Source organism: Sciurus vulgaris, assembly GCF_902686455.1.
Source record: "Sciurus vulgaris genome assembly, chromosome: 1".
Taxonomy (NCBI): Eukaryota; Metazoa; Chordata; class Mammalia; order Rodentia; family Sciuridae; genus Sciurus; species Sciurus vulgaris.
Window position 1 is genome coordinate 132,410,586 of NC_136461.1, and position 23,496 is coordinate 132,434,081.

The window sequence follows — 23,496 nt, forward strand, 5'->3', positions numbered from 1 at the left end:
GTCAAAGGATATAGAAGTCAACTACAAGAGCTCCCAATATCTAAAACTGGAACAATTGGAACAACAAAATAAAAAGTATTGGATTATAATCCAAAGTCTGAAATATTCATGAGTCCATACTACTATAAATAAATAATTGAATAAATATGTAAATAGGGCAGAAGAGAAGATCTCTTGTGCAGAAGATTCCAAATAAATTGTCTAAGATACTCAGCCTCAAAGGGATTGGAGCTTAACTCCCCATTCCTCCAAATTCCTAGGGTGTAGGTTGAATATGAGAACTTTCTCCTTTAGCATACAGTGTGCAACATTGGGAAGGGAGTAACTTTATAGGGGGGAAACCTGACAATCACTACCTTAGATGATCAGGCCATCATCAACAGTTAACAAATCATACTGATAATAGGTATGCTTGATATGATATGATAAAAATGGAACTTTATGTCCATGGTCTTCCACCTAATATTTCATAATACCAGTTTAATTATGAGAGAAGCAGACAGATTCCAATAGTGGAGTGGCCTATGAAATATTAACCAGTACTTCTCAAAACTTTCAAGGTTATAAAAAATACAGAGTCTGAGAAAACATCAGAGCCAAGAGAAGACTGATGGGGAGTCAAGAGAGCTTTTTGACAGTTTTCTTATAGGACTTCAGAGTTCTAGAAAATGAATTTTGTGAGAATGAATTTAAATTTCCAATAGCAACTATTATTTTCTTTATAATAGAAAATTATGTTATGATCTCAACATAAATGTGAGCTTATTTGTTACTGAGAACCATGTGTCTGTCTGTCTCTCTGCCCTTCAGACTTTCAAAAAGTATTCATGACTACTAAATGTAATATAGCACCCTGGGTAGGATGCTAGGGAGAAAAGGGATACTAGATAAAAAACTGAGTAAATAGAAATAAAATATCAGTTAATAGTAATGTATCAACATTCCCAAACTACAGGAGTCTGTCTCTTGCACACATTTATTCTACTACCTGTATTATTTTTATCTGTATATGTCATTGTCTTTTGTGCTTGACAATGAACAAATCAATGCCAGAGTCTTACTGTATCCATAGTAAGAATAGAAGATTGAAGCTGCTCAATTCGTAATTATAAAATGAGGCAGGCGAGAGAGAGAGAGAGAGAGAGAGAGAGAGAGAGAGAGAGAGAGAGAGAGAGAGACATGGTTATTAGTGATAACAAGCTCACATTTGAGTTGAGATCCCTCCTTCCTTCTCCCCATTATCCCCTGTCCAATCTGGTGAACCTCCACACTGCTGCACTCCCCTACCCCTGCCTATTATGGGTCAGCATTCACATATCAGAGAAAACATTCAGCCTTTGGCTTTTGGGATTGGTTTATTTCATATAACATGGTAGTCCCAAGTTCCATCTATTTACTGGCAAATGTCATAATTTCATTATTCTTTTTGACTGAGTAATTTTCCATTGGGTATATGTATCATATTTTCTTCGTCCATTCATCTGTGGAAGGGCATCTAGGTTGGTTCTATAGTTTAGTTATAGTGAATTGAGCTGCTATAAACATTGATGTGATTGTGTCACTATGGTATGCTGATTTTTAAGTCCACTGGGTATATGGGAAGGAATGGGATAACTGAGTCAAATGGTAGTTCCATTCCAAATTTTCTGAGGAATCTCCCTACTGCTCTCCAGAGTGGCTGAACCAATTTTCAGTCCTACCAGCAATGCATGAGTGTACCTTTTCCCCCACATCCTTATCAACATTTATTGTTGCTTGTATTCTTGATAATTGCCATTTTGACTCAAGTGAGATGGAATCTCAGTGTAGTTTTAATTTGCATTCCTCTAATGGCTAGAAATGTTGAACATTTTTAATATATTTTTTGACCATTCATATTTCTCTTCTGTGAAGTGTCTGTTTAGTTTCCTTAGCCCATTTACTAATTTGGTTATTTGTTTGTTTTGGTGTTAAGCTTTATGGGTTCTTTATATATCCTGGAATTTAGTGCTCTATCTGAGGTGCAGGTGGCAAAGATTTTCTCCCATTCTGTAGGCTGTCTGGTTATGTTCTTGTTTCTTTTGCTGTGAAGAACCTTTTTAGTTTGATTCCATTCCTTTTATTGATCCTTGGTTTCACTTATTGTGCTTTAGGAGTCTCGTTGAGGAATTCAATTCCTAAGGTGACATGATGGAGATTTGGGCCTACTTTTTCTTCTAGTAGGTACAGGATCTCTGCCTATGTTCTTGATCCACATTGAGTTGAGTGGGAGATAAGGGTCTAATTTCATTTTACTACATAAGGATTTCCAGGTTTCCCAGCACCATTTGTTAAATAGGCTGAAATACATATATTTCTCTAATATTTGTTTATGGTGCTTTGTCTAGTATGAGATAAATGTATTTGTGTGGGTTTGTCTCTGTGTCTTCTGTTCTGTACTGTTGATGTTCATGTCTGTTTTGGTGCCAATATCATGCCATTTTTGTTACTATAGCTCTGTAGTATAATTTAAGGTCTGATATTTTGATGCCATTTGCTTTGCTTTTCTTGCTGAGGATGGCTTTGGCTATTCTGGGTCTCTTATTTTTCATGACTGCTTTTTCTATTTCTATGAAAAGTGTCATCAGAACCTTAATAGGAATTGCATTAAATCTGGGTAGTGCTTTTGGTAGTATGGCCATATTGAAAATATTATTTCCACCTAGCCAAGTACATGGGAGATATTTCCATCTTCTAAGGTCTTCTTTAATTTCTTTCTTTAGTATTCTGTAGTTTTCATTGTAGAGATCTTTCACCTCATTTGTTAGATTAATTCCCAAATATTTTATTTTAGTTTTTGAGGTTATTGCAAATGGAATAGTTTTCCTAATTTCTCTTTCAGTTGATTCATCACTGATGCATAGGAACACAATTGGTTTATGGGTGTTGATTTTATATCTTGCTACTTTGCTGAATTCACTTATGAGTTCTTGAAGTTTTCTGGTGGATTTTTTTTTTTGGGGGGTCTTCTAAATATAGAATCATGTCATCAGCAGATAGGGATAGTTTGAGTTTTTCTTTTCCTATTAATATCCCTTTAATTTCTTTTGTCTGTCTAATTGTTCTGGTTAGAGTTTCCAGAACTATGTTGAATAGAAGTGGTGAAAGGGCACATCCCTGTCTCGTTCCAGCTTTTAGAAGGAATGCTTTCAGTTTTACTCGATTTAGAATGATAATTATTGGCCTTGGGTTTAGAACATATAGCTTTTACAATGTTGAGGTACGTTCCTAATATCCCTAGGTTTTCTAGTGTTTTGAACATGAATGGATGCTGAATTTTGTCTAATCATTTTCTGCATTTTTTGAGATAATCCTGTGATTCTTGTCTTTAAGTCTGTTGATGTGACGAATTACGTTTATTGAACCAATCTTGCATCTCTGGGATGAACCCCACTTGATCATGGTAAATGATTTGCCAGTATTTTATTAAGAATTTTTGCATTCATGTCCATCAAGGATATTGGTCTGAAATTTTCTTTCCTTGAAGTCTTTTTGATTTTGGTATCAGTATGATACTAGTTTCATAGAATGAGTTTAGAAGGGTTCCCTCCTTTTTCATTTCATGTAATAATTTGAGGAGGATTGGTGGTCTTCTTTGAAAGTCTGATAGAACTCACCTGAGAATCCTTCTGGTCCTGGGCTTTTCTTTGTTGGTAGTTTTGAGGGTATCTTCAATTTCATTGCTGAAAATTGATCTGTTTAAATTTTCTGTGTTCTCCTTCAATGTGGGTAGATCATATATTTCTAGAAATTTGTCAATATCTTCAAGATTTTCTGTTTTATTTGAGTATAAATTTCCAAAATAGGTTCTGATTATCTTCTGTATTTCGGTCGTGTCTGTTGTGATATTTCATTTTTCATCACAAATTTTAGCAATTTGAGTTTTCTGTCTGTTTCTCTTTGTTACCTCAGCTAAGGGTTTATCAATTTTATTGAGTTTTTTCAAAGAATCAACTTTTTAGTTATCAATTTTTTTGTATTATTTCTTTTGTTTCAATTTCATTGATTTCAGCTCTGATTTTTAATTATTTCCTGTCTTGTACTTTTGGTATTGATTTATTCTTCTTTTTCTAGGGCTTTGAGACTTAATGCTAGGTTATTTATTTGTTGACTCTATTTTTTAATAAATGAACTCTATACAATGAACTTTTCCTCTTAGCACTGCCTTCATAGTGTCCCAGAGATTTTGATATGTTGTATCACTATTCTCATTTATCTCTAAGTATTTTTTATTCCATCCCTGATTTCTTCTGCTATCCATTCATCATTCAATAGCATATTATTTAGTCTCTAGGAGTTAGAGTAGCTTTTATTTTTTTATGTTATTGTTGATTTCTAATTTCATTCCATTATGCTCTGATAGGATGCAAAATATTATTTCTATTTTTCGTATTTGCTAAGAGTTGCTTTGTGGCCTAAGATATGGTCTATTTTATTTTATTTTAGTTTTTATTTATTTATTTATTTTTTATTGTAAACAAATGGGATACATGTTGTTTCTCTGTACATGGAGTAAATGAGTGACCTATACCCAAAGGACTTAAAATCAGCATACTACAGAGATACAGCCACATCAATGTTCATTGCTGCTCAATTCACCATAGCCAGATTGTGGAACCAACCTAGATGTCCTTCAATTGATGAATGGATAAAGAAACTATGGCATATATATACAATGGAATATTACTCTGCCATAAAGAATGATAAAATTATGGCATTTGCAGGCAAATGGATGAAATTGGAGAATATCATGGTCTATTTTAAAGAAGGATCCATATGCTTTGGTAAGAAAGTGTATTCAGCTCTTGAATGGATGAAATATTCTATATATATGTCTGATAAGTCTAAATTATGAATTGTATTTTTTACTTCTATAGCTTCTTTATCTAGTTTTTTGTTTGGAGGATCTATCCAGTAGTGAGAGAGTTATGTCAAAGTCACCCAGTATTATTGTGTTGTGGTCTATTGGCTTCTTGAAATTGAGAAGGGTTTGTTTGATGTATGGAGATGCTCCAATATTTAGTGTATAACTATTTAAGATTGATATGTCTTCTTGATGTATAATTTCCTTAAGCAGTAGGAAATGTCCTTCTTTGTCTTTTCTGACTAACTTTGGCTTGAAGTTCACTTTATCTGATATGAGGCTAGAAACTCCAGGTTGTTTACAAGGTCCATGTGAATGATATGTTTTGTCCTATCCTTTTACCTTGTCTTGGATGTCTTTGCCTATGAGGTCTCTTGGAGACAGCATATTGTTGGATCTTGTTTTTTAATCCAGTCTTCCATTCTGTGTATTTTGATTGATGAGTTTAGGTCACTTACATTCATTGTTATTATCGAGATATGATTTTTATTTCCTGTCATTTTGATTTATTTCTGGTTTTTACTTTGAATTAGTTTCTCCATTGATTCACTGTTCTTTTAGTGTAGTTCCTCTGTTTGCCGGTTTTTACTTTTATATTAAATTTCTTCTTCATGAAATATCTTATTGGGTATGTTTTGTAGTGCAAGCTTTCTAGTTGTGAATTCTCTTAAATTTGTTTATCATGGAAGGTTTTTATTTCATTGTCAATTCTGAAGCTTAATTTTGCTTGGTATAATATTCTTGGCTAGCATCCATTTTATTTTAGAACTTGATATATATTATTCCAAGACCTCTTATTTTGAGGGTCTGGATTGATTTCACTGGAAATGTTACCTATTGTTTTTCTCTTGCAGCCTTAAAATTCTTTACTTATTTGGTATGTTAGGCATTTTCATAATAAATGAATGTGTCACTGGGAATTTCTACCTCATTCTTTATGTTCAACCTCCTCAGTCCCTGATCTGCTTTGAATGTCCAGTTTTAAATTCCAGTTAAGTGCCTCCACTATTTGTTCACCCATCTTTCTTAGAAGCTGCCTGTATGCTTCCTTGGTTTCACACCAAAGAGTGCTGAGGAAAGTGACCTCCTCTATTCCGCAATTTGAAAACCAGAACATAATTTCCTATTATAAACAAAATAATAGTTGCTATTAGAAATTTTAAGTCATTCCCACATAATTCATTTTCTAGTATACAGGAATCCTATAAGAAAACTTTCAAAAATGAATGGTTAAACATTTTATAATATTAGATTATAAATGCTTTTAAAAAGGGAGATGTCATTATAATGTTCTGATGGTTATGTAGATTATTTTTGGACTCTTCTTTACTGAATGTTTTTGTATGTAGTCCTTGAAAAGTTTATTTACACCCTATAAAACCTTAGCCTGGAAAATGCAAAATAATACTGAAAATTGTTTTATATTTAAATGTAAATGAACTTGGGATATACTGCACTATTTTCTATAATTTTGGAGTATATTTTAAGTCACATAATTATGTTTCAGTCAAGGATGTACTGCATGCATGATGGTCATACCTTAAAATTAAGATGGAGCTGAAAAATTCCTTTTGGCTAGTGATATCATGGATGTCATAATGTTGGAGGACAATGCGTGTGGAATACAATAGTAAACAAACTGTGCTGCCAGTTGTATAAAAGTATAGTGCATATAATTACGTACTGTACGTGATACTTGATAATAACAAGAGCTATGTAATTGGTTTATGTATTGTCTTACTACATTTTTATCATTCTTTTAGAGTATTCTTATACTTTTAGAAAAAGCAGTTTACTTTAAAATGGTATGCTGTTATACCATCCTGTATTTTCTGCATCTCCTGATAACACCATTTTCTGTTTTGCTTGATTTAATCTTTTAATCTAAATTACTTTTTGTTTGTCATGGCTCTAGGAGCAGTAGACAATGTTATGTAAATGGGTGTGTGTGTGTGCATGCAAGCATGTGTATTTATACAATGCTAATTTGTATGTGTCTGTATACTTATAAATGTGTGTGTGTACCATATAGTGTGTGTGTGTACATATTCAGTGTGCCGGACTATGTAGGTTTGTATAAGTGCGTTCTGGGATGTTTGCACAATGACAAAATGACCTAATGATGCCTTTCTCAGAATGTATATCCATTGTTAAGCAATTTCACATTTTAGTGTTCTGTACTCACCTATAGAGGTGAGCAACTCTGAAATGAAGCCCAGCACACAGCATACTCTTTAGTTGAAACACCTCTTTGATTCAGAGCCCTTTGTTTAAAGGCATGTACTCTTGCATTAGGCTGTCATATGATCTGTGTGTCTGAATCTTATGGAACAGGATGTGATTTGTGCAAAAAGTTTCTACATTTATCAAGACGATTTGAAAATGAAGCAAAATCACATTCTTGTGAAGTGACTGATTTTAAATTCTGTCATTCATATTTGCTCATACTTATCAAATCATGTTACCTTTATTGTAGGGTACTGGAGATATTGACTGTCATTTTAAAATTAAGAACAACTTGGAAAATGCATCCATAAGCCTAGAATCCACAAGGAGCCCAGGGTTGTTTGTTGGACTTCAACCAGATGGTCGGGCAAAACCTGTAATTTATACCAAGGATGAGAATGTTTGCTTCTACCCCCAAGTTATCCAATGTACGTTTATTATGAAGTACTTCAACTTTGGTTTGCTTTATGATGGTTTGTGCACAGTGCTAGATAATTTCATCACATATTTTTCTAAGAAAATCCCTGGTGTTAGAATTTATTGTTTAATAATTCTAGAAAAAGTGGAAGAAAAACATAATGAAGACCATTTGCCTCAATTTTTGGGGTAGTTAATGTTAGGTGTACAGTATTTTGCTGTTGAGTTCCTTTATAACTTTTTAAATTGTGTGTGCATATTTGACTCTTGTTATTTAAGGATATTTCCATATACACTGAGAGAAGAGGAGGCTGTTAGAAATTCTCAGCTTCATTGCTATTAATTTTTAATGCTCTCAGTTATAAAAAAAGAGTTGGCATAAAGATAAAAATAAATGGGATTTGGATTAAAAATAGAATTTAGAAAAAAGTCCAAGGATAGGACAGAAATGTGAATATTTTGAAACTGGTCTCTCTCATATCCAAGTTCAGGTTCTCTAGCAATTTGAAGTGAAGATCTTAGAACTTTTTAAACAATTAAAGCTTAAAATGTATTTTCTTGAACACAAAGGTCAATGAGGTGACGTTATTGTGTTTTTAAATTTCTTCAAAGTTTAGTTTGCTGATTTTTGCCTGATGTTGTTTTGTGAGTTTTGGTTTAATCAAAACCTAGACTTTCTTATTCAGTTTGACTCTTATTTAGCTTCTTTTTCTTATCAGAGTCCATATATACTCGTGTGTGTGTGTGTGTGTGTGTGTTTGTGTGTGTGTGTGTGTGTTTGTGTGTGTATGTGTGTGTGTTTGTGTGTGTGTGTGTGTGTGTGTGTGTGTAATATCCTAGATAAGGTAGTTTAAAACAAAAGCATAAAGCTTGATTTAACAAGACAGTATATCTGGTCCTATTTTTTGCCCTTACCTGCATCAGTTCACTTTTAACTTTTAGTTACTGTATTTAAAACCTTGCAAATTATTGGATGAGTAAAACTTAATTTACTGTCATCTATACCACCAGTCTCCCCACACTCTGGTGCTCCACAAGCTGTGAAGTGGCACTCTCACTCAACAAAATGGGCATGCCATCTGCCTCTGGAGCTCAGAAGGGAAGCAGGTGACTTGAATACATTCAGAAGGGTATAGGGCAGAGCAGAAGAAGAGTTGTGAGCAATACTTAGCAAGGGACATCAAGCATGCTGGAAAACAACAGGATAAAAGGAGAAATAATAAGGAAGAGGTCAGAGAAGAAAATATGAGAAAGAGAGAGAGCAATAATTAGAACAGGTGACAAAAGGAAAAAAATAATATTGGCAAGATGTGATCAATAAATAGCAAGAGGCACATTTTTAAACAGGGAACAAATAAAAATAATTTTTTTTTACAAGCTCCATAATTTAATTTGGTTTTACTACTAGACCAGGTGGTTTTGTTTTGTTTTTATTTTTTGCTCTGTGTACTAAAGAGAACTTCTTGTCTTCCTATTTTAGCAAGGGCAACAATAATACAGAAGATATAACTTTAGAAATCACTTATTGGAGCACTTAGAATTCTAAGAACTTTAAGGAAGAGTATGGAAACATTAGTATTTTTTCAAAAAAATAATTAATTTAATAATACCTTCCCATGTTCATGAGAAGAGAATCTCAATGTTAAATCTGTGTATGTACCTCAAGCCCTTCAGCTTCCACAACAAATTTGAATTTTTCCTATTTGGGACTCTAATGAAAAGTACGCCCATAGAATAAGCTACCATAACTCTTTTGAGAGATTTATTTTGACTCTAATTAATCATTAGACTTTGAACACTTCAGCAAAAGAAAGTGCAAAGAATGGTTCCTGTACCAAGGCTCATGTTTGTTATATTGGGGTGCACCATTGCAAATTCTGTTTTCTGTAAATATTTATCCTTACTTTTTACCTTCACTTGTTTAGGAAATGCTGGCTTTTCTGTCAGATCAGAAAAACAAAGGAGTGTGTTTTCTTCTCTAAATTTTTAAAATTTCTCCTTTGGTGCTTAGAACATTGAGTACTGAATGGCACCCCCTTGTGGTATCTCCAGGGCACAGCACACTGCCTGGCACACAGTGTGCAAAGGGTGTCTGTTGAACAAATGAATGGTATAGCATAGATAGAGGGAGATTTCATGTCTGGGTGTTATTTTTGTGTGCTAGCATCATGCTCCTAATTTACCATCTCAACTTCTGTTTCATCACCTGTAAATGTAACGTTGTATTACAGTAAGAACTTTCTGCCTTGAACTTATGAGTAAAAATATTTAGAGTAAATAAATAATATGCACATGTGCATAAATGTACATTGGAGGTGGAAAGAAGCACAAAACCTTAGAATTTTCAAAAAGATTGATGACTCAGAGAGTGTTAACCACTCTTATAGGGTTTTGTCAGGAGTGATAGAATATTTATTCAAACTTTAGTGTTAATTCCTCAAATCATCTTGTAATTTTTAGAATCTTTTCCAGCTAGACTATCTACATAGGATAGACTGAAACTTCTCTACATTGAAAAGAATACCCTTGAAATTTTTGTGAGTTTTTAATTGTATTTCAAAACAGAGGTAGAGCAGCTAACTCTGTAGCTTGTTTTGATAGCATGGACTTTTTCTCAAAGTTCTCCTGAAAGCAGAGTGGAAGTTTTGAGTTGCTCTGAGTAATAAGAGGACTTGGATAGGGATAGCAGTAGGAAGAAAACAGTAAGATTTACTTTTAAGAGACTTTGGTAGAGACCTTCACAGGGAGAAGTTACTTGGTTGTCCCCAAGCACACACCCTGAATGAATGGTCTGACCTCCTTGGAAGTACATGCACCTCATGTAAGCATCTACACACTGCTTAGTCTGGCTTGGCTGAAGATCACATGGAGGTACTGTCCTGTCCTGCCTAGAACAAGGGTGACCTAATGGACTGGGTCTACCCAGCAAATGGTGAGAGGCTTGGAAGCATAGCTGGGTAGAGGACAAGAGTAGAGTTTCAGCACACAGGTTCTGAGGGTTAGACAGTCAATGTCCAGGCTCTGATTTGACCTCTTTCTGGCTGTGTGCTCTCACAAGTTCTGTACCTCTTGTCTGTAAAATGAGGGCTAAGAGTGCCTTAAATTAGTGGTTGTGTGAGAATCACATGAATTCACACATGCAAGATGCTTAGTTGAATCCTGGTACTTAGCAAGTGCTATACAAGTATTTGCTGTTATGATTATTAGACAAAGGAGAGCATCTCATGTATCTTAGATAGAGTTGACATTCCTGAAAGACAAGAAATGTCATCTCATCACCTCTATTAATCAGTTTGGATAAATCACTTAACTTCTATGTGACTTGATTTCTTCATGTATATTTTAGTTAGGATTTGGTTTAATTATTGTGTATTAAGAATTTATAATAAAAGTAATTCATCCACTACCATTTAGCTGTGCTAACTAGCTTATGCAGCAAAACCCCTTCATTCTCTTTCATGAATTTATAATCGCAGCACTATGGACCTTATATACAGGAATAAGTATGAAAAGATCTGACCTCTTGAGTCTACATGACCAGTTATTATGTGGCACCTATGAAGAGATTTGCTATTTGTAATCTGGATATATGAATCATTTAGAAATTTCATTCATATCCATTGCTCCAGATAATGAGCCAACACTTAAAACTTCATATAAGACCTCAATGCTGGATATTGTTGAAAGAACTTGAATCAATATAACTGGTAAATTTTCATTAAATTCAATGTACTGTTACTTTTAGAGAACACTGAGGTAAGTGTGAACATATTTTTATAAGCCTTATGACATAAACTTATGTACAAAATTTGCCTCCTCTTATTCTAATTCCAGCCCAGTTTTATGGCATGAAATTTGTATTTCATATCCAAAGAAATCTGTATATAAATCATGTTATTAGTAACTGATTTCAGGTTACTAATAACTAGGCTGTAGTTATTATTAACTAGGCTCTAGTTATTAGTAACCTGAAAAGACACAGGATGAGAGACATGGGTTAGATGTTGCATTTTTATACAATAAGAATTTCTTTAAGGTTCAAGTGTTATGGAAGTTTATATTAAGTATGTTTGGAAAATTGATTTTTGTTTCATCCTAGTAAAATATAAATATAAGATGGTTCAAGTATAAAAATCTAAATGGAATACTGTCATAGATCCAATTTAGCAGATCCAACTTATGAATACCATAATCTTTTTCATAAAAATATGACAAAATATTATATTATTCAGATAACAAAACAGAGTACATGAATTTAAAATATGCATGCACCAAAAACTTGATATTATAAAAATTACTGTTGTGTAAGTAGTCACCTGTTTTACTTTTTTGTTGTTCTTATTTATAGTACTGGGGATTGAACATAGGGGCACTTTACCACTGGGCTACATCCCTAACTCTTCTTATTTTTTTTATTTTGAGACAGGGTCTTGCTAAGTTGCTGAGGCTGTCCTCAAACTTGCAATCCTCCTGCTATAGCCTCTTGAGGTTGCCTGTTTACTTTCTAAATAGCTTGTATTCAATAAAAATATAAAAGATTTTTACTAGTTAACTGTAAAGTTACAACCTGTCTAGTGTGGTGGCTCTTGATACTACTTAAATATTGGGTGTAATGAGACACTAGCTGAAGTGAATAATCATCCAAATCCAGGTGTATATAAGTAATATTTTCTGATAATATTTCCAGTTAGACAATTCCAGTTCTTTTACCTTCATCACCAGTGTTATTTTACATGCTGTTGGTATATTTTCATATTCCTTTTAAATGGTGAAAGTTAGGCAAAGAAAGCATACAGGTAAGAGTTGCTCCAATTCAGTCTTATTGGAGGGCAACTCGGTAGTTGAATTTTGGACCTCCTGCTGCCCCATCTGGCCAGAAGGCAGAGTGGGCAGCCCTTTGTACAAAGAGATAGGAGCATCCTGGTGACACTTCCAGAAACATCTTCTGTGTTCTGAATTTCCTGCCACCATGTTGTATGAAGAGATGTCAACTTCCTTTTTGAAAGACTGAGGAGGAATATTGAGAAGCCAGTTAGAAGGGAGGTGGGAGATGCTCATTCTTATTTCAGTTCCCCCTGAGTGGATCCTGTTGTGTAACCCTTTCTGCGCTTGTTTCTAATCTTTGCACTGGCACGTCATCTTCTCCTTTCTATTCTTTATGCATTTTGTGCATGGGTCTATTCTAACATTCATCCATGCATATCAGAGGTCATTGTTGATGTGTCCCCCCTCTGGGGTGTAACCCCATCAATGTCAAAAGCCATGTGTTATGCACTGAATTATTTCTAAGGGTATGGCAGTGATTGGAAGATTAGTTTATATCCCCTTTTAAGTTCTGAATTTGACATTAGGATATAGGCAAATGGAACCTTAGTTATATTTAGGAATCTTTTTTTCCTCTATAATTGTTCATTTACTTTCAGTAAATATATTTCTGATTTTCCTTTTACTATTTGAAAACTCCTTCACTGTCATTGATCTCCAGTTTCGAAGCATTGTATTGTAAATACATGGAGAAAATGATGTTTTGTAGGGTTTGGTGTTTAAAAGATTATTATGTGAAACTTATCTTACAATACTTAAAGGATGTATATAACAATGTGTTCATTGACAGTTTTTCAGACATCAGTATTGAGTAGTCTGTGCATTACTCCCTATGAGTATCATTAATTCCATACCTATGAGGTTGTCATGTCTTACTTATGAGTCATCTAATTTGTTGAGTGCAGTTGTGGTATTAAGAAGTAGTTGTAGTTTAACTCATATAGAATTAGACATCTATATAATTTTTTGTTGCTCATGTGGTCTCTCAGACTTGACATTAATAGTGTGAACTGCTGTCACTTAAGAAGTAAGTGCCCAATCAATGCCTGATTCTAAAGAATGAACACAACTTAAACATTGAAATCTTAAATATAGATAGCACTCTTGAGCATATACTATAAAATTGAAGTCATTTTTCAATTAAATTGGAGAGCTAGTTTTGAGCAAGTTTCCAAAACAACTTGCTTCTCTATAAAAGTAGCTAATTGGTGTTTTTTGTTTGTTTGTTTGTTTTTTTTCACTTGAAGGTGTGTGTATATTTCTTTGATTTTCATGTTCTGCTAAGATCATATAAAGTTTTGTTTAGAGGATACTTTAGTCAGTTTCCTCTTTTGAGGAAGGCAAACTACCAGATTATCAAAGGAGTTAATTTAGAATCTAAGAAGAAACATCTTGAATAAGTCATTTGATTCATATTGAGATGTTAAACTGTTGCTTGGATTTCAAAGCAGTGAATAGGTTTTATAGGAATACCATCCATGCATAGCCTGCTGGTAAGAATAACAAGTCATTTTCTAGTAACTATGTAAGCAGAGGAAAGATTTGACTAGGCATTGAAATAGAAACAATGGGAAAACTTAAACTTGCATAGCTGAGCATATGGTGAGCATTCTGTGAAGAAACAAGTGATTTTGAAAGGATGGCATCTTTTAGAATCTTAATTTCAGTTGGCAGAAAAAACCCAATGGGGATGTCTCCAACTCCCAGCCAAGGGGAAGGAAAGATCCATGAGTCACAAAACCAGAATGTAATGTCATCAGAACCTGAGGCCGGAGATCTCTTACCTTCTTCAACTGCAAGTAAGCACCAACTTTTTTCTTCCTCTTTTGGTTCGTTTAATGGCATTACTTCTTCCTAGTTTATATGGTATACATAATATGTATATGTGTCTAATATCTATAATATTGTATGTATACATATTATGATATATACATAATATATGATATGTATGCCATATGAACTGCTTTTAAACTTTTTATGCTTAGTTTTATATTGAAAAAGTGCACATATTTAAAAAATGTTTATTTCTTTATCTTAAATTTAATTTTGAGTTTAGAACAATGACTCCAAAAGAAGATGGTATTAAATTATGACATCAGTTGGACTATTAATAATCTACAAAATAGTTCATGAATATATTTTATAAACAAATTATAAATTCACAACAAAATATAAGCAATAACAGAAAGTAATCTCCATTTTTCTGATAGAAACTGAGGTATGAATAAGGTACTGTAGGTCCTAGAAGTTTTAATTTTCTAATTTCTATCTTTGCCTGTTTGATCATTTTTCTTGTCTTTAAATGTATTACATTCCTCTAACTTGGAGTAAAATGTATGCTGTCTGACAAATTTTGTGTTTTAGAATCTAGTCATCCTTGGGTAAAATGAAATAGTGGACTGCTATTTGGTTCTTTGAACCATGTTTTTAAACCTATCTTGGGAGAAAACTAGAATGTTATCTTTAAAAAAGTGATTTTTGAAAATTAGTTATTGGGTGTGCTACCTCAGACAGTGAACAGATAATACATGTCTTATTGACAAGCCTATGGTATTATAATATCAACCACAGGGAAATTGGCATTTTGATTTTTGCTGCATTGGACTAGTTCCAGTTCTATAATTCCCTATGTTACATCATGAATCCATGTAGCAGGGTGAGAAATTACACTGCATGAGAAACATGTGCTTAGTTAAAATTTCTCACAGAAGAATTAAATATTGTGTCAGGAAGCAGTGGTACCTAAATTAGAGATGGCTACCTCAAATAAAATTAGATGTGGTTAAAAATAGTTGAAGTTTCTCGGAATAGACACGTTTTTATGGGTTGCCAAATGCTTAAGAGAAAACCTTCTACATGTCTTATAAAATTTGTTCTTGCAAAAACATTTTTAAAAATGTTACCATTGTTAAAATTTTAAGAAGTGGAAGGTATATATTTTTGATTGAAGGAGATCAAATGTATTACCTTTGTATTACTATTACAACAAAATACTTGAGACGACTAATTATAAAGACAAAAGGTTTATTTAACCACAGTTTTGGAGATTCAGAGCCCAAATAGTGACATGGAATAGGCTTGGTAAGGATTGCCCCTTGACTGCATCTGTTCCTCAAGGTGCAGATGACAAGGTGAAAGTACTGGGGTAAGCAAAAGATCACATCTCAGACTGCTGCAGAGAGAGACTGGAGTCCTATAGTCCCCTTCAAAGGTCTGCCCCCAATGACCTAAGGAGGTACCATCTCCCAAAGATTTCATTACCTACCAATAGAGCCGCCAGGGGATGAGCCCTTAACAAAAGGACCTTTGGCAGACATTATTACCCTCATTCAAACCACAGTATCGATAATTAGCAAAATTGACAAAATTAGGCTTTGTGTTATATATAGACATTTTCAAATAATTCTTGCACTTAATCGTCAAACATGCATTGTGCATTTAACTAAAAGTCAGATGTAAGGACATATAGAGGTGGGCAAACAGACTTGGTCTTAGTCCTCTTGAAGTTTACAGCTGAGTGGGTCAGGTAAACACTAAACCACACAAAAACAGAGGGCTAAAAACTGACAGTTGAGATGAAGGATACATACAGGACATGCTAGACACAAATTAAAATTTGACCCATAATACAATGTAAAAGACTAAGTTCTTCATTGTAGTTAATGGCAATACACCAGAATTGGAGACTGAGCCAAAGACTGAGAAAAGGGAGTCTGAACTTAATTTATTCATGAACTACTTAAATCATTGGTATACCACAATCTTTGGACTTGAACATGAAATCCTGGAAATCCAGATAATAAAATTGCTCTAATATGAATGCCATCTATAAAATGAATGTTCATGATTTAAAAAAAATTAACATATTTGACTGCAGTAAGAATGGTTTTTATATCATCCATGACCTTAGGTAGGGAAAAAAAGTCTTTGTATATGAATGTTATCTAGAAGGTTCTCATTCATTACTGAATAATTAGATCATGACTTCCTTTAGTAGTCTTTTCTCAATTAACAGTTGAAGTAGTTAAAATTGTTTCTTGCAAGAAATACCTTCCTCTTGGTTTTGCAATTTAGCTGTCATACTAGATAGTTTGGTTTATATTAGCCATTCATATGAAAATATGTATGAATTAAAGTATTTTAGAAAACTTATTTCTTACTTTTAAAGATATCCAAAATCAACTATAAGTTTCTGAATAGTATGTTTATCAGTTCTCTTTTGAGATAGGACAACATATATAGCTTTGGGGTTTAGGAATAATAGCAAAATGAATTTGTACTCTGTTCAAAATGCTTATTTATTTTAAAAAAAGCTGAAACCTTTTTCATGTACATCAAAGAAGCTTGAGGATTTAGAACTTCTAACACCACATATACAGTAAATATTGCTTTTGTAGTAGTAAATAGAGATGTATTACATTTAGATTTCAGGGTTTTCCTTTAGGTCCAAATTGAATTATAATATTAGCTTTGTTAAGATGGGGGATATAAGGAATGAATCTTAGTTTTTTTAGAGAAATTTTTTGTCTTTTATGTCTGATTTATTTCACTTACCATAATATCTTCTGGGTTCATCCATGTTGTTTCAAATGACAGTCTTTCCTTCTTTATTATGGCTGAATATGTACTTAACACACTGAACTCTAAGGGTCTAATCCACAGAAATATATCTAAATTTCCTGCAGCATAAGTTGCAAAATCATAAAATTCAAGATTTTGTGAAATAAATTTTTTGAATAACAGGAATTTGGAAACAGTCTAAATATCTACTAACAAGGACCAGTTAACCACTGATAGCACAACCATACTATCAATTTCTACACTAATATAAGATAGATAAATCCATATAAAATGAAATAGGATAATATCCTAGATGAAAAAGTTAGGTTAAAAATTAGACTGTATAAAAAATCATAATATTTAAACTTGGTTTAAAAAGACAGTTAAATGTGTGTGCAGATATATGTTTATATGTTACTACATTAAAATGCATAGAATAAAGCATCAAAATGTTGACAATGGTTAAGTTTGTGAAGGGAGATGGATATTGTCAAGGCTCAGAAAAGAATATCCCAAATATCCCAAAGTGAAGGCTTCAGAAGCACATTTTCCTCCCTCTGTTCTTCTCCTGCCTTCCTACACAAGCCATAGAAACTCAAACTCCTCTTTTCAAGGCAGGTCATGGAAGCTAGAAACCCCTTCTCTAAAGCAAACCATAAAGCCTGCAAATATTACTTTAGTCTTCTTTTTTTATGAAAATTATTTTAAAAATTTGTTCTAATTAGTTTTACATGACAGTAGAAACAAACCCTTCTCAATTTCAAGAATCCAGTAGAATACAACACAAAAATACTGGGAGACTTTTAACACATTTCTCTCACTACCGGATAGATCTTCCAAACAAAAACTAAACAAAGAAACTATAGAACTAAATAATACAATTAATAATTTGGACTTAATGGATGTATGTAGAATATTTTGTCCATCAATGACCAAATACACTTTCTTCTCAGCAGCACATTGATCCTTCTCTAAGATAGACCATACCTTATGCCACAAAGCAACTCTTTGCAAATACAAAAAAGTAGAGATATTACCCTGCATTCTATCAGATCATAATGGAATGAAATTAGAAATCAATGATAAAAATAGAAGACATTCCAAAACCTGGAGACTAGATAATATGCTACTAAGAATGTTTTTTCATGTGAAAAACTTCTGGTATATGTAGGTGGAAAGAACACATCCCATGTACCTTCTACCCAGCTTCAACAATTATCAGCATTTTACTAATCTTGTTTTAGTTATGGCCCTTCACAATATCCCACACCATCCCTGTAAGGAAAAATGCAGCTCAGCTCGGGACTGGCAGTTCTAGCCCCTCCCGCGGAACTGCCACTCTGCAAGCCAGTCTCAGTTGCGGCTCAACAATAGCTCCCAGAAAAATCCACGGCGGACACAGGGCCTCACGCAAGAGACTTTATTATGGGGACGACTAGTGCAAATCTGCTCCGGTGTGAAAAGAAAGGAAAAGAGAAAGATGGCAGGGACGCTTCTCCCAGATATTGGAATCTCCCGGGCTGGAAGGAACCAATAGTAGAGAAGAATACTTGCAAGCTGACTGATGAACCAATAGCATGTTAGGATGTAAAGTGGGAAGCAGGAAAATGGCTGTAGTGTAGGCCGGAAATTCCTGTAACTTAAGAGGCAGGCGGAGCAAAGATTGATGAGTGGTTGGGAGGCGGGAAGAAATGGCTGCACCTGGAAGGGCGGAGTATCGGCTTTGTATTACAATCCCCACTGGATGATCATAAAGCAAATCCAAGACACCAAACCACTTCATTTATAAACACTTAGGAAATTCATATTTTAAAAAATTATTTAAGGGAGAATATACATTACTTCTGAATAATTGTAAGTTTGGAAACATTGCTTCTAAACACATTCAAGCCAAATACATAGACTGAAAAGACTCATGATTTAATGTTTTGAACTGAAACCATCCTAGAAATTTCACTATAAATGCTTATTTTTACAAATGACAAAATTGAGGCCCAGGAAGGTGAACGTGATGGGGTCTCACCTCCAGCACTGTGTCTGCACATGGCAGGCAGTGTGGCCAGCATGCCAGCCCTTGCTGTGTCTGTTCCAGATGCTCAACAATGACACAGGGCAAGTCCTAGTCTATGCCCCGGTGTCAGCTATGGCATGTTCTTTCTTTAAATCTATTTAGGTATCAACACTTTAAAACACAGAGAAGCATGGACAAAAAATTATGAAATGTATTATCCAGTTGAGAAATTCCTTAAAAGCAGTTGTCAGTAAATTAAATTTATTCAGAAAAAAATGTGGAACTCACAAAGCATAAAGAAAAATATTAAAATTATATCACTTTACTACTTCCAAAAAACACTTTAAAATTTATTTGTGTATGTGTAGATATACACATATAGGTTATATTCAGTATTCAATTTCGTGATCTGCATTTCAGTTAATAGAAGGTAGTAAACATAAGTATTTTAAATAATATTAAGTATCCTCTTATAAAATAATAACTATAAATTGTCTTTTGTATAGATATACCATAATATATTCACCTAGTCCTTTATTATAACGTGCAGTGGGTACTCATCTATATTTTACATGTTTTTAAGAATAATTTCTAGAAAGGAAATTACTAGGTAATGGATTATATTGATTGCTCTTCCTGTTATGGTCTTAGCTCCTTTTTAATATTACAAAAACCTCACTCATCATTCAGAGGAAGTATAGGTTTATGTTTTATGCTGCTGTTATTGTAGTAAATTACAATATGAGAGTAGTGTCAGTTTTCATTTGTGATACAATGAGAACTTGAAGAGACCTTTGATATGACAAAAACAATGGAGAAGTCCACATCAAGATTGCAGAAATAAATGGTTCATATCAGCTATCCTAATCACTTGAAAGTACCTCTTTGTGTTGATCAGAAAACCTACTGGTAATTTCTTTTGTCCTACAAAATGTCAGTGTCCTCCTCTATACAATGACCCTTGCCTTATTGTTTTCCTCTTAGTGTAGTCTCATTTTTTCTTAGTATATTCTTCATATACACACACAACAAAGTATCAAGTGGATTCTTAGCGTTTCTTTTTAGTATATTCTCTTCTGTTTTAGTATTTTCTAAAAATATGGTTTTTAGATTTCTGTGAATATTTCTCTTAAAGTGTGAATCTTCAAAGAGAAGCCTTTATTCTTATAATATCTGAACTGTTAGAATAATGGTATTCCTTTAAAGTGGATACATCAGTTAATTATGTATTGGCTTGTAATTATGTATTGGCTTGTTTTAGTCATCTTTAGTGCATTTCTGAATATATTATCATCATTAAGATATTTTATGTGCAAAACATATAACTGATGCTTTCAATCAAGAGGCAGACTTTTACCTTGATACTGATTAGTTTTTTTATCTTCCTGGTATCAATCCAGCTTTCTAGCATATTGGGATACCTTTGATTATTTGATCTTATTTTCTCTTTGTCAGCTATCCATACTGACTTTGTTCATTCTGTGATCTGTATAAATCCGTACTATACCTCAAATTGAGAAACTGATATCAGGACTATTTAAGACCGTCCACGTTAATTTTATAGAAATAAGTATTTTTTCCTTTGCAAGGTAACTATAGGGAGAATGCTTTAACTTCTTTTATTTTCTAGATGACTTTACTTTTTTTGAAACTAGGGTTAAGCCATGACCATTTTTCTGATATTGTACTATCAAATGATTAAGGGCACTTGTTTTCAGTTGTTGCTCTATATTTTAGTGTTAATGAGCTTGTCTTTTTATGGCCACGCTCTGATGGTGATTCATGCCTTAAGCTGACTTCACATTTGATCTACCTGGGAACTATTAAAATTGGTTAATTTGTTATTTATTTCTGAGTTATTTTTCTTCCTCCAGACCCGCAAGAGACCAGCACCACAAAGGTAGCTGAGCACTTTTGTTTTGTTCTGAGTCAACCTGATGGCAGCTTAATTAAAATGTTCTGTCACCCACACAGAGGATATTTTTGAGTCATCCAGATACATTTTAGGTTACATAGATTTTATTCAGGGAGACCCTGAAGGAGTCTGTTGCCTAATCCAACTTGACCATCATCAATATTCTCCCAGCTTAGAGTATTTTAAACTTTTAGTCAACAAAAGCAACTGCTTTTATGGTTTGCAGATGGAGAAATTTATAGTCTGAGACTAATGGACTTTGGTTCATTTCCAAAAGATCATGGCAGTAGATGGTATTCATATTTAATTGATAGCAGTCCAAACTTTAATACATCATTATATATTATAGATTATGCCATATTAAGTCATCAATTTTGTAATATGAGTACACCTTCACTATATGTTTTATTTGTGCAAATGATGTAAGAAAATATTAGCACAGGAAGAAGGAGCCAGAGAGACCATCAACTCATTCTCAGATGATATCAAATAAACAAGTATATACACACACACGGACATCCAAAAGACTATAATAGCCAAGGACTCTTGACCTCATTCCAGGACTTTTTTGTGTATTTGTTCACTGTTCAGTATTCATTTTTCACTTGTCTTCCTGCCTCAGTATCTCCTGGCTCCAGCTCACCCATTTTAGACTGATCCTTCTAATACTCGACTCATATTCCTCTCTGTTGCCTGCACAAAGATATGCAGCTCCCTTGCAACTTGCCATACCTTTCATGATCTCATGTAATGTCTCCTGTTATGTTCAACTGTATATTGGCACCTAAAGTTCTGCCAGCATGCCTGCTGCTGCAAGCCCTGCCATGCCAGGAATGCTGTTCCTTCTGTCTAGAAGTCCCTTCCCAACTTTCTCCCAAATTTTGACACATCTTTCTATTGTTCCCCTATGAATCCTTTTCTGCCCACTCCTCCACAGTTACCACTTGTTGCTGTTGGTGACATTTAAACTCTGCAGTACTTTTGTTTTCTAGGAATGTGTTTGCAGGTTCTGAATACAAATATTTATGTCTTTCTCCACTAGATGGCGTGTATCTTCAGGGCAAGACTTAATCAGTGCTATTATAAGATAATAATAAACCTAACAGGGGTACCCAGTAAATAATAGGAATTAAATAATGTTTTCTTGAATTGAATAAAAGCAGTCCTTTTACATGATTTAACATATTCATAAGATATTGAATAAATGATTAGCATCTGTAAGAGCATCCTGCTGACCTAGGATCACTATTCTTTTGACTCCAAGGTGTGTTACAGACTTTTTGGTAGGAATCTGGTTACACTGTTGTCCAACATCTGAGAAAACTGCAAATGTGTTTGACTAGAAATGTAGGAAAAACTGTTAGATATTCACATGTAATATCTGAATCTTGAATATGAGATTTTATCATAAAATTATGTTGAACCAATTTTTGTGATCTTTTCTAGGTCAGCTATCCTTGGTATTATACCCAGAATGACCTGGAAATTGCACTTGCTTTTTTCCCCACATTTTTTATTGGTGCATTATAGTTGCATATATTGCATGGGATTTGTTGTTACATATTTGTACATGCATACAATATCACAATATAATTTGACCAATGTTCCTCCCCAGCACTTCCCTCTTCTTCCCTGCCTCCCACTCTCACACTTTCTTTGCCTGAGTTGGAGGTTTCTGTCTGTGGAACTCTGGGCAAGTCACTTAATCTCAGGTGTGTCCACCTGCTTAGTGGTGGGCAGTACCTTATGGGACTAGGATGAGGTCTGAGTAAGACTGACATGGTAATGAATGCTAAGCACTGCTGCTGTGTCCTGGTGATCTGTGTTTAGATTATAGAACACCTTCATCTTGTTTACATACAGGGCTTTGAGGTTAAACATTCCATGGTTTACTTATTATGGGACTTGATTTTATTTATTTAAACTCTTTGCCTCTTCATCCTAAAATGGGCTTCATAATTTGACTCACCTCATAGATTTGTAGTGATGTTTGAATGAGAAATGTATGTAACACATTCAGTACAGAGCTCAGTATATAGTAGGAGCTAAATAAATGTTGATCGTTACAATAGTTGAAGAGAAAATGCCAGAAGTTATAATTGTTATAATGATGGAGATTACTTGGGATACCTAAGACAAAGTAATGTCAATTCTTTCATAGCATTTTTTTCTATTTATAATTTTTTTAAAAAATTCAAGTTAGTTTGCTATAGCTTAGCAGGAAATAACTAGTTATTTGCTGTTGCTCTTGATGTACTAATAAGATTCTAGGCACTATCCAGGATTTCCACTGGTGTTAGGACATAAAATTAAACCTTCTAATCCTTTGACATAAGGAAATATAGCTAATTATCTTGAGTATGTAATATTTCTATGCAGAAATATCAGTTAAGAACTAAGGTGCTATTGTTGGAACAATTCCAGACAGTCAGTGCAGAATAGCTTGGCAGTTGCTGTCTGCAGTCTTCTCACGTGGGTCAGCAGGCTCAAAGAACTGTGAAGAAGACAGCCATTCTAGTTTGGGACTTCTTAGCTGTTAGGGCAACGTGGCTGCTAGAAGTTGCCTTGTGAAGTGTTAGTGCTATGCAGCCCCTGTTCTGACAGGCAACTGCTCTGAGCATCTCAGGAACCATTTGCAGATGTGAATATCCTCTTTAGTTC

General features: G+C 34.0%; 1 protein-coding gene across 13 annotated transcripts in view; it reads left to right on the forward strand.

Moving 5' to 3' along the window:
* Window positions 1–23,496, forward strand: part of RP1 (RP1 axonemal microtubule associated) — a 322,403-nt gene that overhangs the window by 171,763 nt on the left and 127,144 nt on the right. For all 13 annotated transcript variants that reach the window (XR_013763185.1, XR_013763186.1, XR_013763187.1 and 10 more), the window contains 2 exons: window positions 7,359–7,536; window positions 14,017–14,148. Coding sequence is in view for 9 of the 13 variants with exons in the window: in XM_079136289.1 (XP_078992415.1) it covers window positions 7,359–7,536; window positions 14,017–14,148 (310 nt within the window). In the remaining 4 variants the exon portion in view is untranslated. The remainder of the gene's footprint in view (window positions 1–7,358; window positions 7,537–14,016; window positions 14,149–23,496) is intronic.